The sequence below is a fragment of the Atractosteus spatula genome, chromosome 11 (genome assembly GCF_055471065.1).
Source record: "Atractosteus spatula isolate fAtrSpa1 chromosome 11, fAtrSpa1.hap1, whole genome shotgun sequence".
Lineage (NCBI taxonomy): Eukaryota > Metazoa > Chordata > Actinopteri > Semionotiformes > Lepisosteidae > Atractosteus > Atractosteus spatula.
In genome coordinates, this window is record NC_142716.1 from 37,638,042 (window position 1) to 37,654,877 (window position 16,836).

Here is a 16,836-nt window from a genome sequence, read left to right on the forward strand (position 1 = left end):
AACTAAAATGTCAATGCTTCTAACATGACAGTACTAAACAGTACAATGATCTGGTGTTCTCTTTAGAAAGGGTTAATAAACAGTGGGGTTCATGTAGTATCTGTTTTCTCATAACTCATTGTCAAAAATACGTTAAACTTCTTTAAGCTTCTGCCTGATCAACGTATCATGAGACCACTTTTGCTGCAGAAGTGTTCAGTTACTGCTATTTGAACCCATCTGCATTCTGGTCAGCAGTGCAGTTTAAAGAAAGTGTTAAAAAAAATTCTCAATAAGTTAAGATGTGTTAACTCTCCTTATCTCCCTTCCTGCAATCATTATCATATTTTCTCAGCAGTAATGTCTGATAAAACCTGTTGCTTGCGGACTTCTGCAAATTTGGACAGTCAAATAAGACTTTTCTTTTTTTTGTCTTTCTTTTGGTGTCAAATCTGAAAAAAAGGTTCTCAGACTTTCACCTCACTTTTTAAGATGCCAAACTTTATTGCTTAAAGCTTTTTTTTTATAGTTTTTGATGCACATTAAGAAGTCCATTCTAATTCTCTTTGGCTGGCCTCAGTTGATGATCCCTTTTCTACAAAGGGTCCACATCAAAACAAGAATGTGATCATACTGAGCGCTGTGTGACATTTTCCCTCCTTGAGCCCCACTTTATGTAAACAGCTGTGTTGGAGTGACCTAATTGCCATAGTTACATGGAGCACTGAGTGATGCCACAGAAGGCGAGAGGGGGCTTAAGAGCTCCATTAAGACAGGAAATGGCTAGCTGTTTGTGCCATGCCACTCTCAGGATGCAAACTTCCTGAAACCCACTGGCAAATGATTAAGTATAGCGACTGTGGCTCAAACCAACTTATGGGATGTTGTGCCATCGTAACAGCTGTGTGTTTATTTAAAGCGCTTTAATTAAAGCAGTGACTGAAATATAAGCCAATGACAGAAGAAATGTACATGATAATATGATTTTTTAAGCGTGTCTGTGAGAGGGAACACAGTGTAAAAGAAAGCCATAAATCTTTTCCATTGAAAAGTGTTCATCTCGAAGGAAAAAGGCATTTCTTGTACTCTAAAATCAGTAGGGTGCTTTGAGACAGGACATGACTTTAATTTTTCCCTTAAATAAAAATAAATTAATTGTAAATTAAAGTTTGCGTGCTTGCTGTGCTTTGATTATGAATTGAGCAAGCATGCAATTCTTATTAGTGGTTTGATAATCCTGTCACAGACGAGATCAAGTTAGCAGCTGAACTGTATGACGGATTTGATCTTGAGCATGCCATTTTATGAAATGCAAAATAGACACATCTTTTTTGTATTGTAATGATTTATTATAATCATTACCTTTTTTTACTTGCACATATTTTAAAGTTGGTATTTATTTTCTGGTAATAAAGTCATTCTAATTTGCACACTATCCTATTGTCATGAAGTACCTGGTAATTAAACAACATTATGCAGTTTACGAAGGTGTAATGCCTAAATGTCATGCTAATTTCTCTAAGCATAAATGTAATTGGAAGGTCCTGTCTTGTTTTACGTGTTCCAGTCATTATGAAGTCTGAAATTCACCCTAGTTTTCAGTGATAAATGTTACAAACTTTAATTTACTTCCATGGAGGATGTGCACACGTGTTTCTAAAAGTTATGAGCACTACACACAACAAAAAGATAACATCTTCTCATTGTGACAAAGTGCTATAAATAATAGAAAACTTAATCATATTAACGTCATTTTTTTATTTCAGTGTACTCTGCGTATACTGCATTGACATACCGTACATATTCTGGGTTATAATGTATTTTCCTTAGTTATTTAATTCTAGATTTGTGCCATGAAATATTTCCTTTTTTCCACTATTTTTTAGGGAAAAAATGCTCTGCCTCCTCCAGAAGCTCGGTAATTCTTAATGCTATTAAGGGAATTTATTTCACATAACAAGGTTATTCTATTTCTGGCTCATCTCTGTTTCATTCACTTGGTCTCTCGTTCTTGAAGGGTACAGGCTGTATAGGAGCAGATACCTACACTTTGGAAAAAGATGAAACCCGTTGCTGTGGCAACAAGTGTGTGGGCCCCAGATGCTGCTTCTGTAAAGACATGATTGACGTTCTCTGAGATCAAAATCAGTGGCTTTTGAAGAGAAGAAATCATCTGTTTTGAAGAATCCTTAATTAGCAAGTGGCCTATTTTCGTTAAAAAGAAGAGGGCATCGTTGGGATATTTTTTTATTACACAAGCTCATAGCAGTGAAAGACAGAGCAAAGTGCCGTAAAGCTTTAATAAACCACAAGGTGTGAAAACAAATTGTACAAATTTTAAAGCATGGTAAATGTGCTGTCTTTGCAGAAGAAAAATCTGAAATTTTTCTTCCGTCAAACTTTCAGAAATTGTTGTTCCTTATACTGTATACTACGTTCTCTGCAAGCCTTGTAGGGAAGGTACTGCAACCATTTTCTGCTCAGTCTGATGTCTGCTCAGATACCTTCATCCATATTAATTATTTCTTTGTTGTTCAGAAGAAAAGAACTAGTGTTTACTGCTTGAGAATTTAGAATACAGCATTAGTGAAAATCTCCACAGCTTTCCTTCAAAACCTGGAGCAAAACAGACATTTATCATGTTGTTGAACAGGATGTGTGCTAGTGAGTGCCACTGTGATAAGAAAGCATTGAGAGCAGATGTTTGTATCAGATACTGTACAGTGAGCTTGACATTGACTCAAGCTCCTTGTCATCCTGTTTGCAGATACACAAGGTACATAGACAGCAGCTCATCGACCGTGCTTTATGGTAAAAAAAAAGCACGGAAAATTGATTCATGAAAAAGATTTAAAACCTTTTAAAGGCTTTAAAAGTATTTAATTAACCTTTTTCAGTGTTTGATTATTGACATTTATTGCAGTCAGTCAAAAAGATTTTGACAGGAGTGTGACATTTTTGCATAGACAGTGTGTTCACAGGGGAATCTAGTTTTTATTTGCATCAGGTCAACATGGAACAATGATATAAATGAGCGTGCTTTAATATGAATTAATGAGCATCTTGTCTTGGCCCAGTGACCTGTATGTTTCTAACTGACCTTTTGCAGAATTTACTGACACAATGTCAAATTCATGGTTTTGTCAATGTTTTGCCAAGTCTGAATCCTGAGGACTGTTTGACTTGTCACACAAAACAATTTTCATTGTAGCCAAAACATTCAGCTTTTATGTCCAGAGAACATTCTTCTAGTAGTCTAGTGCATCATTCAAGTGCTCTCTGACACCTTCAGCTGGCAATACTCTTCTTAGAGAGCATGGTTTCTTCCTGGCTATCCTCTCATGAAAACCATTACTGTCCAGTCTTTTCCTGGCGGTTGAGACATGAACATGAGCTGCAGAGAGAGAAGCCTGTAGCTTCTTTGATGTTTCTCTGGGTTTTATTTGTGACTTTCTGGTTGATGTTCCGGCTTGTAATTGAGGAGATCTTGGCAGGATACATGGTTCTGGGTGGAGTCACAAGGGCCTTGAGTATTTACCATTTGTAGGTTTGTAACTTTCCCCAGACTGATGAGCGTTACTCTTTATTTGAGGTCCTCTGAAATCATGATCATGGCATGATGTGTTTCCACTATCCTATATGGTAAAGACCAAACACGCAAAGTTCCTAAGTATTATATTAGACAGGACTGCCCAAACCCAGTCCTTTTTTTGCTTGTCACCTAATTATTTAGCCACATCTAATTATCCACTTAATTGTGATTAGTTTACTGGTGTCATGTCCAAGGTGTGTCCTGCCTTGCATCTGTTGATTGCCAAGACAGGTTCTGTTTCCCCCACAAGACTGTATTAAATAAAGAGGTAGGAAAATAGATGGTTGTATCTAAAATGCAAAGGGGTACAACAAGATGTTGTTTTTAAGTTTGATAGTGTTTGCTTACTCTCCTATTTTGGTATCATCTGCAAACCTGACTACTTTACTAACTATACCAGAATCTAGATTACTAACATAAGCATTGTAGTTTCATGGTTGACATTATTTATTCATTCAGCAATTAAAGAGAATCCTTTCTCCAAAGCTAAACTGAAATGAGTTGTCTATATGTCATGAGACACTGCTTATGAGTCATTTACTTCAGGGCTTTGGCATCAAGTCGGGTTAAGGATGGTGCACAAGTATGTTCTGTTATGTTCGTATGGTGACATGCAGTGAATCACAGATAGCTTTAGGGCTCCTGAGCATCCTCAACCTCTCCTTTCAGATTTATTTTATTTTCATTAGCTAGCATTTTCTGTGACACTAAAAGCATGCAGTTAAGAAATACACTTCTGAATTTCCTTTTAGGGGATTTATTTTAACAAGGCTCTGGTAAAATAACCTTGTAAAGCTTTATTTTTTCACATTCTCTTCATTCCTTGCATTGGGGCTGACTTGATATTGTTCCTTTTCCAAGATGCTGTGGGGGGTGCGTTATGTGAGGTGAGGTTGTCATGGTAACAGTGTCTTCACGTAGTTCCACCTATAACACCTCTAGTTGTCAAACTGTCTGTGTGAACTTAAGTATTGCAGAGCAAAAATAAACCGTAAAACCTCATTGTTCATGTAGTAAATCACTGAAAAAAATCTTATATTGAATAAACTTACAAAGAATGCCTACAGTCAATTGTGTATGAGCTATTTCTTCGGCAGACTCCTTAGCACAAATACCAGAGTTCATGGTAATGAAAATCAGGGAAATATTAACTCTTTCAAATGACGTCTTCTGTTTACTGGAGTGAAGTAGACATGCAGAATTCAGGCAGACATGTTGTTTGACTCTGGCTGCAGTCAGTTTAGCTGTTCGGTAGACTTTGTGACTTTCTCGAAAGCTGGAAATTAGAACATGCCGAAGTTTTAATAGTATTATGTTCTTTTACATTCTTGTTATATATGTTATATATGTTTTGGGATTGTCTTGACATTTATTGTAATACACCAGATTGGACAGGGCTGTACATGGATTATAAAAGCCCTTTGAGAATGATTGCATTTAGAGCAAAACAGGAGGAGGTATTATTTTTATGTGCTGCTGTTCTGTTCTCCAGAAAAACAGTTTTAAAACTAATTTCAAAACTGCACTGAGCTGCACCTGTGACTTCATGCTTCCCTAGAGTAGAGCTGTAAACTGTCCTGTATTATAAGAGACATCCTGCATTTTAATAAGTTGTCCTAAATTTATTTGAGTAGAAAACCCACCGTGTAGGCAGTAGTTCTGTATGATTTTAAAAATAATAACAACATTAAAGGAAGAAAGAAAATGGTGGAGCAGAAAACAAAGGAAGGAAATTAAATACAGCAGATGCTAACATTAAACATTATGCTTATTGCACAGAAAAGTCTAAAGCTTTGTACAGCAATACATTATTCAGTTTTCCGGAGTACTATGCACATTGTGATGATCTTTTTTCTAATAATATTAGCACCGACAATAACAAAGAGTGGCGACGGGATGGAGCAGTGGTTAGCATTGCTGCCTCAGGGCATTAGAATACTAGGTTCAGCTCCTGAGGTGCTATCTGTGTGGAGTTTGTATGTTCTCCCCCATTCAAATGGTTTCCTCCCACAGTCCAAACACATACTGGTAGGTTGATTGGCATCTGGGAAAACTGGCCCTGGTGTGAGTGCATGCGAGTTTGTGTTAATGCGTGCCCTGTGATGGACTAACGTCCCTTCCAGGGTATTTCTTGCCTTGCGCCTGGTGCTTGCAGACGTCAGCTCCATCTCACCTGGATGAATAATAAAAATAACTTGCCAGTGACTGATAAGCAAAAAACAACTCCACGACAACAGGCCAGTCATGGGAAAATCTTGTTAATTTTCAGAAGAAGTGGCTTCATCAATATTTCAGAGCGCAGTCACTGAATTCCACATCAGAGGCACTGCACTAAAACTGCTGTTTGCTTCCCTGAACCTCCATTTCTTATTAGTTTATTTTTAGGGCAGCCAACTTTCACAACTTATTCCCACCATTGTAGTTTGCCTTTAAATTTTGTGGTGCTGATGAAACAGGTCGATGAACAGTGAAATTGACTTCACTGAACCTCAAAAACCTCTTCACTCCTCAAGAAAAAACCCCCCAACAAAAGCACTGCATTGACTGATGCACCTGTTGGAACAATTGCCATTTAAACAGTATCTTCCTTGATTCAAAATGATTCAAACGTGCAATTAATCCTCTGAATTGTTTCAGCATGGTTTTTGTTTCTAAGGTTTAACAGAAGATGTGTATACACCATATTTTGAGAAATAAATGTTGTGTGCTAATAAATGGAACACCAAGAAAGCATAAAGCAAATGATTTTATTAAACAAATATGTAGATTAGGAATATAAATCCCTGGTCCTGAAGAGCCAATGGGTCTTCGTGTTTGTTCCACCTGAACTCTTAATGTCTTATTTGGATTGATCATTGCTAAATTGTAAGAAATTAACAAGCTTTCTAGATTTGTGTTTATTGACCATATAAGATGGCCTTTAAAGCTTCCAGGACTGAGGCTGGTGGTGGCTGGTAGCTGTTTCATTAGTTAAGGGGTGGGGCTCATCTTCTACAAGAGATCTGTTTTACAAATCAGGACCCCTGGGCTTATAGTAACAGGTAGCTTGAAAATGAGAATAGACCTTGTGAGAAATTTCTTCAACACCACCCACCAGCTCTTTTGCACTCTACTGGAGGCAATAACAGGTTGATAATTTTAGACATCTGTCATAACATGTTTCGTTTAGTAGGCCATTTAAGGCTGTTAAATGTCGGCTAGGATTCTTCCTCCCTGCCAGTTACCATAGAAATGAGATCAGAGTCCAATAAGTAGCTGAGCACTGAATCCCTAAAGGCTGGTCTCAGCACAGCATGACTCCATGTCAAGGGCTCAGAACTGCTCACAACTCAGAATGCCTTACTTTCAGTTGAAAGGCTGTCATATTTAACAGGAGACACTTTAAGCACAGTGTCATTGATAAAGGGAAAACACAAGCCTTTATCTTTGTTGTGCTCTCTTCTCAGCAGTTGAACTAAGACGTGGTTTTTGCACTCAATTCAGAAACGTCTTTATATAGCAATTATTGATATTACAACTAAAATATCCATTTAAAAAATCAATGTTAATATAAACTTTTAGATATTTAATATTCTAACATACAAATTAATCAGCTGTAGCAGTTTAATTGGATTTCAAAGGAACAACTTAATGACTCATTAAGAATGTATATTCCTAAGGTTTTAAAGCTTTTCTGCAAGATATCTGAGAGAAGCCTATCAGTATTATAGGAGACTGAATTGATCTGCTTCAAATTTTAGGAATCTTTCCTGTCCAATCATATCTAAAGTCATGTGGTAATTCCTGTCCTTTTGGCTATGTTTATATATGTATCTGGTTTGGTATTTTCAGTTACTGAGTTTCATTATAAAGGCACCCAGTATACTTTTTAGAGAGTTAAGAGTCTATTTTCTTGCTACAGTATATACAGCTTTAGCCACTGTGGAAATCGTATTGAGTGGCATAACTCAAGACTGCAAATTCTTCACTAACTTTTGACCTACTTTGTCTTGTCAGAGTCTGGACCTGGTTTTCTCAAGATATCTAAATGTAATATTTTTGTCTCTCAGAAACTTGTCTCTGTAGGCTGTTCTTGTGTATTTATTATTCTTGTCAACCTCAACACCAGTTGCATCCATGTATTTGAATATTAATCAGTCCCTGTGCTTAGATTGTAATTAAGTCTGCTTTTCTCTCCTGTAGAATAAAGTGGTGACAGTAGATTCCGTGAAAGTAAAGTTACAGGTGAGTGAAGAAGATTGTTTTAATTTTGCTATTAATTTTAGAAATTAAGTGCAGTTATTTGGCTACAGACAGTTATTTCTAAAGTGCAGTTAAACGATGCATGTGAAGTACTACCTTAAATGACTTCTTCATACCTCCTCACAGTAGCTCACTCTCAGCCACGTTTATTGGATAATGCTGATCAGCCTTTGATTTAAGATGTTGTAAGTAAAGGCTTCAGAAGTAGTAGCTTTGCTCCTTTCTGTTAAACACCAGAAAGACAGCTGTGGCTCAGTGAGGCATCAGTACTCTTGGCAATATTAATATAAAAATTGAGAGTAACATTCAGACAAGCTCTGGGTCTTTTTTTTATCATATTCCTTAATAAATAACCAGAGTGCATACTTCTAATTGGGTAGAGTACCTCTGATATAATTGAAACAGAAATTGTGTTTTGACCATCATGCTATTACGATTAGTAATCCCTTAGGAAAGGCTTCTGTGGAAAGTTTACATCCTACTTTCATATATTTCTCATTTTTCCTCTTACAATTAAACATAAATTTAGATGAATTTACCTCTCTTTAAACACATTCATTTGCTTCACCACGACTTCACTATGCTTTAACACATTTAAAGCACAGAGTCACACCATGACTCACTACAGGAAATGCTTGTAATACCTGTGCAATGCTGTTTCTAGCACTCGCTATGACAGATTGTGGCATTAGGCTAATCTGGTGTGGTGACACACAGTAGAGGCATGACAAAAGCATAGAAAAGGAGAGCAGAATTAAAGTACACTAGTGTGTAACGAATAGGACAAACTGACTAAAAAGTGACAAATTACCTTGTGGAGCTACCCCGGTAAGGTTTCAGCAGGGAATGTCAGGGCTTATTTTAGCTGAAGACTGAGAGAATGTCTGATGTACCTCTGTCTGCTCCTCAGATCTGGGATACAGCTGGGCAGGAGCGCTTCCGCAGTGTCACTCATGCCTACTACAGAGATGCCCAGGGTAAGCCCTCCACATGAGCTCCAGGTGCTGAGCTCCCTAGATAAAGTGTCAGTGACCTGCACAGAGCCTGGACTGTTCCCTTTCCCAAGCCTAAGGTGGCCAGCCTTGGTCTAGGAGAACCAGCTGTTTCCATCGGTCAACCTTAAATCATCTGTTATTGAAAGCTTGGAGCCAGTGGGCCATCTTTTTGGTGTGGGTTTGGGGGGGAGGGGCGATAAGAAGGGCAGTCACACATCCTTCTGAGGTCCTGGGGAGTGAGGGGGCACAACTGTCAAATTAAAACAAAAATGAAAACAACAATTAAAACAATGAGACCCTCCAAAATTTGTCTTGACCATCAGCAAAAGCACAGGGAAAGAAGACATAACAGACTCCTAGTCCACTCCTGAGGTATAAAATCTCCTTTGAATGATCTCATTTTCACTGGCTTTTACCAAGTAATTTGTACAATTAGATTATCGCAAGATAATTTGGAACACAAAGTTGTCTGACTTTCTGTGTGCAACCTAGATAATTAAATTTGTCATTTCTAACTCAACTGAACAGTTTTTTTTTTCTGAAATGATCAAGAGCTTCTAGTGATGTAAATTTATAATTGAGGGTGACCTCTGTAACGTGCCGAGCTGTAGGGTGCAGGAGTTCACTGTGCAACAACCTTATTCTCACAGCAAACAGTCCTCTTTGTACAGTGAGCATGCTCATAAACGGTTTGATGAGAAGACATTGTATGTGACCATAACAACACCGAGCAGTTAAATTAGAATTCTATTATGTGGTGGCTTAGCATAGTGAGCAAGTCTCTGATTGCAAAACTGACAGATTGTGGGTTCAGATCCCCACCGCAGACACTGCTGTGACCCTCTGAGTGAGGTACTTTACTCCAGTTGCTCCAGTCCACCCAGCTGTACAAGATGGGATAACCATTGCAGGGAGGTTCCCTGAAACAGACCTCTGTCCTGACTGGGAAGGAGTCCTGTGCACTCCAGTCCAATTAACACTACAGAAACCAGGATGAGCTGTTTCTTTTGAGCCCCTGTGGCACTGCTATGGACTTAACCTTTTTAAAGAAGTTATGTTACCAAACAGCAAAGCAATTGCAGAGTAAGTAACTAAAGTTTTAACAGACTGCATTTTGTATGTGAATATAGGCTTTGTTGGAATAATTAGCTTCTTTCTACTAATACCATTATTAATGTATGATCAGAAGCATTTGCCTACCTCCTTCATATAAATAGATTTATAACTACACAGAATAAACTTTGCAATACTGTCACTATTTTATAGTCCAATGAAGGTAAATCACAGTATCGGTGGTGACAAAGGGATATAAAAATGTAGAATAACTAGTAATTCAAACACAAGAAAGAAAACAAAGATGACGACTTTCACTTCTCTGTTCTCTTCATTAGTTTCTTAATTCTCTTTGAAGAGACATTTATACAAAATAATGGGCATGGGGAAGAAGAGCTCCACTGTGGGTTTCTGCTGATGAAGCCCTAACAAAGACTTCTCCTGGTTCTGTCAAAGGTGTGACAGAGGCTGTCACGGTGATTTCCATAAAAATATTTTTAAACTCTTATCAGGAAAGATGAAAAAGGCTGTGGAGATACATTGAATATGAAAAACAAATTCTGAAACAAAATGTGTTTGTAAAATAATGTGCGTAAAGCCAATTACTATTCCTCACCTCTTGTATTAGTCTTTAATTGTCACAGCATACTGCTCCCTTCATGCCTAAAGTCAAGCTGGAACATGTACGTCATCTCTAATCCTTTCCTGAATCACTTGTTTTTCATGTTTTTGTAAACATCCTAATTAAAGGGCTGTCTTTTTTCTTTTGGAGAAAAAAATAAGACCAAAATAAATATTGTTTTTGTTTTTCTAGTTTGGTTCTGTGATCACTAGTTGCATTTTTTTCTAACATCATGATTGAGATAGTTATTATTCTTACATTGGAAAGACCAAGGGGAATTTTAGCACCAGAGGCCTCTAGGAAACAAAAAGCACCATCAGGCACAAGGTTCATAAATGTAAACTGGTAGCAGGTGCATTGGTTTTAGTTTAATCCTGGCTATAGAGCTGTCAGTCACTTTAATATCCTTTTCCATCCACTACTATTATTACATTATTAGAGTGATCTAGCCTTTATCTTAAGGGACTTAAATGTACAGTATACTCCTTTGTACAGACAGATATATTTACTGAAGCAATCAGGGTGAAGTACTGTACCTTGCTCAAGGCTACAGTGGCAGTTCTCCACCCATTTGAACTCACGGCCTTCTAGCTGGAAGTCTTACTCACTAGGCTGCTGCCTAAAACATTTCTGATGTAACTTGCAGAGGATAAATTCTTTATGCTGACATGTCAATTCACATGTACTGTAGATGCAGAATCTATGGCCCTAACTGTTCTCCTTCCTCGACTACCTCCTGTATATTAACAGGACGACATTCAAAGCTTTTTGTCTCTGTGTTTCTAAAGGTATTAATATTAAATCCCCAGCCTATGTTTAATTGAAAAACATATTAATAACCCGAAGAAGGCTCCAAGGCCGAAACATTGCGTTTCCTTTCTTTTCTTTTTCAGCAAGGAATAAACCCATTACCTGTTAATTTCAGTTTTCCACCCCCATACTGTCTCTAGCTGGATTACCATACTTTTTATCACTAATTTCCTCAAATTAGGAGCTAATTCTAAGAAGTTACTATGATATCTGACTTTACTGACCTGTGTCCTGTGTTTCTCTCTAGCATTGCTGCTTCTCTATGACATCACCAGCAAATCCTCCTTTGATAACATCAGGGTAAGGAGCTGACTTCTACTGAGGTTATTTCACCTTTCATCCCAAAAACCAAACTCTTGACCTTGTTTCATGAGTTTGAGAAGAACAACTGGTTCATGTTTTTTTTTAAAAGACCGGAAATAATGAAATGCCATTACCATGTCATATAATGTATATTTTAAGTGCACATTTTTTAAAGGTTTTGAATAAGTATCACACATTATTATATCAGATGCTGAGGGAAATCAGTGAAAAGCTAGCTTTTTAGATTACAGATTTTATACAGCACTTCATATTGGCTTTGAGTTTAAGTTATGTGTCTGTGTCTTAAGGCATATGGTTAAAAAATGAAAAAATTGCCCATCTATATAAAGAATGTACCTGCCAGCAGTGAGGAGAATTTGCTTTAAGACAGAATTTCCACTGTCACAGAGTACTGACAGGGTCATTTTTCTGATTACCTTTGAATTAACTGCCATGTTCATCAGTTTCCAAAGGCAGAGTTCTAAATGTGTAAGCTGAGACTGTAGACTGTATAATGGTTATTTTATCCATTTTCTTTTGAATGAAAAAATTACATTGCATAATATATGGTTATTTAACTATTGAGTATTAGTTGCCTTTGGGTGTTTAAAATGTTTGAAGTGCAACCTTGCAGATGGAACTCCAGTACAAATGCACAGCACTACTGTGAGAGTTCAGTTAGTTTTGTTAGGCTGGCTCTTGTGATAATTATCCTGTTGACACAGAAAACATTTTTACTATCAATTGGTCAATACATTAGCTAAAAAGCTGCAACAGGCTTCAGATATCCAGTACTGTGAAATGTGCATTGTTTCAATAATGCTTGGCGATACAAGAAATCTGCACTGGGATTATTGTGTATGTATTTTACAACATTTATGAGGTCCAAATATGAGAATTCCATCAAAAAGATTGTTAATCCTGAGTAAAGGGTGTTGTGAAGACCAGCAATTAAACCCACACAGGCAAAATAATTTTATTCTCGTAAGCGTAATGGAATCTTCCTTAATCTTGAAAACTATTTTTTTTAGGTCTTTTAACCCCTGTTGAATTTCCTTTTAGAGAACTCTGGACTAGTAAATAAAAATAGAATGAAAGCTGTTGGGTGATCTTGACAGAGATGGAAACACAAAGATGTGTGAGAACGTGGATATACAGTGCGTGTGTGTGAAGCTGCATTTGTTTTTTAGTTACAAGGAAGCAAACTTGAGCATGTTGTGAAAAAGTGTTGCTAGCACAACTATCATGTCCTCCACTGTGCCTGTGCAATTTTGACCTTTTTCTTTCTTCATTGATTGCAAAGGCCTGGCTGACGGAGATACATGAGTACGCACAGCAGGATGTGGTCATCATGTTGCTTGGCAACAAGGTGAGATGGCCTTCCTATTTTTTGCTCCATTTCAAAGCAATGTGAACAAGCAGGGGGCTTGAGGTCATCCCTCAAAGGGCCCGTCAGAGGCCAGCAGATTAGTGACAGATGCACAGCCACCAGCACTGACATCCCCACCACAAAACCAAGATTGCTCCATCTCAGAATGTGCTTCTTCGGTCCAGCCACAATGAAGTGGTTTTTATAAATAACCACTCGTATCCTCATGCCTCCTTTAAAATGCATTCACAAAGCAGGGTTTTGCTACATTTAGATATATAAAGCAATACAGTAGAATGCTAAGAATATACTGTACAAATACCTTATAAACAGCAAAAAAATGAAGTACAACCAATGTTACAAAACTAATAAGCATTGGCTGACTGCACTGGAAGTTGTAAATGAAGTAGAAGCAGCATCTGTTTTCAAGAACTTTGCTAATTGTAGAATATGGGCTCCCTCTGTTGGTTGAAAGAACTCAAGACACTCAGGTGTGCATGCATGTGCTTTTTTGGGGGTGAATTGTTGTGAAGGAGCAGTTGCATGAACTTTAATGGATGTGCTTACTCAGATTTCTAAAAAGTGTGTTTCGTAAGAACATAAGAAAGGGTACAAATAAGAAGAGTTCATCTTGCCCATTTGATTGTCTGAAGCTTGTTGATCAAGCTTGTTTTATTTTTTAGAATTAGAAATACATTATAATTAAACATTGTAATAAGTATCAACGAAGATATTTATTACAGTATTACAGTCACCAACAAGGCTGGTCTATTTATTCTAGAACCCTATCAACCATCTGTGTAAAGACGTTCTTCCTGATTTAATTACTCTTAATTGATTTCCACGAATAGTGCTGAATAAGTCTTCTGGATTGTCTCTGCCAGTAGCTCTTTTCAGACGTTTGTCTAACACAAGCCCGAGGCAGAGGTTTCTTGACCTGTGTTGTGCTTTCAGTTGGGTTTTCAGTTAATTTTATCACGTATAAAAATTCCTAGGCTGTCAAGCGGTAGAGGTGCTCGTTTAGAGGATGAGCCCTGTATTCCATAGCTGCCAGTTCCAGACCTGGGCTGTGCCTTCAGCCTTTGAGACTGAGATCCGCATGGCAGCTGGCAGCATTTGACCAGAGCTTCACCAATTGTGAGTGGTTTGAGCCATCCTAGTCATTTGAGTCCTGTGAGCCTGCAGTGTTGTCGGTGAGAGTGTCAGTAGACACCAACTGACACCAGCTCTCCTACTGTATAGGCAGTGCTGTACATTTAGGAGGAAGGCATGTGTCTTCCTCTTCATGTACAGGCTGATGAGCCAAGCTGACTAAAGAATGGCAATTCCAGACTGGAACAAGGAAAAAAAGGGGAAGTACAAAAAGGCGATTACTACTCAACATTCCAGCAAGATTTTAAAGTTCAAACATGCTTTTCACTGTCTTTATGCAGTGTGTGCCATTAAAGCAGTTGTACGCCCACCTGTAACAACATCTGTCATGTTTCTGTTTCTGAGAGTGTTTTCTGACAGAGCGGCTGAAAGAACCCTTTATTATTTGACATCAGTTTGTATCTCATTATCCCATTACTGTCCATCTTATACGTTCATGGGGAACTCGTTATTCCTTTTAGTTTTAATGTTAAGTAGCCTGTCGTGATCTTGTAATCATTGAATCATTAGATCTACTGTATAGTAGACTCATACCTGTGAGTGGGCCAAAAAGTGTTAGTAGTTCATCCTTTCTTTGCAGAGGAAAAATTGGAAAAATTGAACTTGAATTGTATATCAATAACATTTAAGCCGAGCCGCAGCCATCTATGGGGAACTTGGGGCTCAGCAACAGCACTCAGTGAGTCACTTTTTCTCTGTGTTTCTATCACACACAGTCAGACATGAACAGCGAGAGAGTCATCAAACGTGAGGAAGGAGAAAAGCTGGCCAGGGTAAGGAAGCCCCTGTGAAAGTATTGTTTTTATCATGCTCGTGTCATGCAGGTATTTTGCTTTGCCATGGTTTTCTGTAGTATGTATCATGCTTAACCGTTTCTTTTCCTTACTGTGTTTCTATTATGACTCTACTGTGCTTTTTATCACACTTCAGGAGCCAACATGAAGTACAGGTCATGACTTTGTGGCCTTTTCATTAAAACACCTTAAGGCAATTTCTCCTTTTAATTTACCTCTTCTCAGATTCAAAGGTATTACACCAATAGTTCAAAGACACTGAAGTCTGGAAAGTTAAGGGTAAATTGATCTATATTAAAACCTTATAGGTAAGCTAAACCTACAAGATATATACGGTAATACTCAAGGTATTTTTTACTCTTAGCAGCTCGACCTACAACTGAAAGGTTGAGAATTCAAGCTACTTACAGTGTTGTCCTACCCTTGAACAAGGTGCTTCTCGCCAGTTTCTCTGGTCCACCCTGCGATGGAACGATACCAAGCAACATTCCAAGATGAGCTTTTTTTTCCTTATCCTTGCCCAACCCCCCCTCCCCCACACACACACACACACACACACTACCATGGTGCAAAATAAATGAAAATTGGAGAAGTAGCATTTCATTCCACAGAGAGACATATACTTTCAATCTGTTTGAAATGATACACAAGCTGGGACCAGGATGAAGGCATGATGACCTGATTTAGTTTTGACTTACTGCACTTCGCTCTGCATTTGTCATACTATACTGCACTAAATTTTCACAAAGAAGTTCTCCTCTTCACTCAGGCTTAAAGGCCTTTCTTATTTGAATTCACCTTGTTTATTTCCATATTCCTTTTATCTACCTTTCTTGTGTTGCAAAGTGTTTGGTTCTGTTTGCTAGAGTTGAATATTATGGCCAAACTGTGGGCACATTATCAATGTATATCATTTGCTGTAGAACGTCAGTGTACTGTCTAGCTATTGCACCTAAAGCACTTTCTAAAAAGGGCTACTCAGTGCTGGCCTCTCTCTTTTTCTTTCTTTTTCATCTCTGTTTGAGCTTTCAAATATGTTCACTAAAAAATATTTTTACCGATTCTCTTATAATGTAAAAAGCAAGGAAACAGTAGAATATCATTGCAAAGAATAGCACAGTCTTTCCTCAATACACAACAATTGAGTGGGACAGATTTTGCATGTTGAAGGATGTCTTGGAATATTTAAATAAAAGATGGCTTTTGCAACAGAGCAGACCAATTCTGTGGGGGCTCGATGGGGTCAGGTGAACTAGTGTATAGGATTTCTCTGTATTGTGACATGAGCGTTCCCTCCCTGACAAATGCTGACTGACAAACTTTTTTTGGGCATAACATCTTGTCAGCACTAAAGAGCAGGCATGCTCTTGACATGCCCTTTGCCATCAAGCTCATGTTGTCGATCTCACAATCCCCCAACAAAGTGCCATTTGCAAAGGTGTAATAACGAGTGATGAGTCTGTTTTAAGGGGTTTTCTCAGGCCTCAGTCTGATGCTCCTGGTTGTTTTGCAGGAGTATGGGGTTCCCTTCATGGAAACAAGTGCCAAAACTGGAGTGAATGTGGAACTGGCCTTCCTAGCTGTTGCAAAGTAAGTTACCAAACTAACAGGTTGGTTGGGGTCTGAGCTGCTTTGTTCCAGGGGGAATTCTTTTGCAGGATTATAGTTTTTACCTTGTAATACACCATGGCAAAATAACTTCTTTCTGCCATGGTTTGATTTTATCCATTTCATACTGCATACAGTAGATGGCAAAGAAAAGTATACTGGAAATATTTTATAATTTCCTTCATTTTCTCATTTCCCTGGAAATGTGTGTAGGATTTGTCAATTCCATGACTATTTTCTTTATTTCATTTCGCAATGTTTCATGCAGACACAAGTTTCATTCTTTGTTCTTTGCTAAAAAACATTAAGGTAAATTT

The 16,836-nt window shown here is 38.0% G+C and overlaps 1 protein-coding gene across 3 annotated transcripts in view; it reads left to right on the plus strand.

Moving 5' to 3' along the window:
* LOC148823966 (ras-related protein Rab-37) overlaps window positions 1–16,836 on the plus strand; it is a 57,150-nt gene that overhangs the window by 36,429 nt on the left and 3,885 nt on the right. For all 3 annotated transcript variants that reach the window (XM_088928072.1, XM_088928074.1, XM_088928073.1), the window contains 6 exons: window positions 7,754–7,795; window positions 8,724–8,790; window positions 11,541–11,593; window positions 12,900–12,965; window positions 14,834–14,890; window positions 16,425–16,501. In XM_088928072.1, the coding sequence (XP_088784198.1) occupies window positions 7,754–7,795; window positions 8,724–8,790; window positions 11,541–11,593; window positions 12,900–12,965; window positions 14,834–14,890; window positions 16,425–16,501 (362 nt within the window). The remainder of the gene's footprint in view (window positions 1–7,753; window positions 7,796–8,723; window positions 8,791–11,540; window positions 11,594–12,899; window positions 12,966–14,833; window positions 14,891–16,424; window positions 16,502–16,836) is intronic.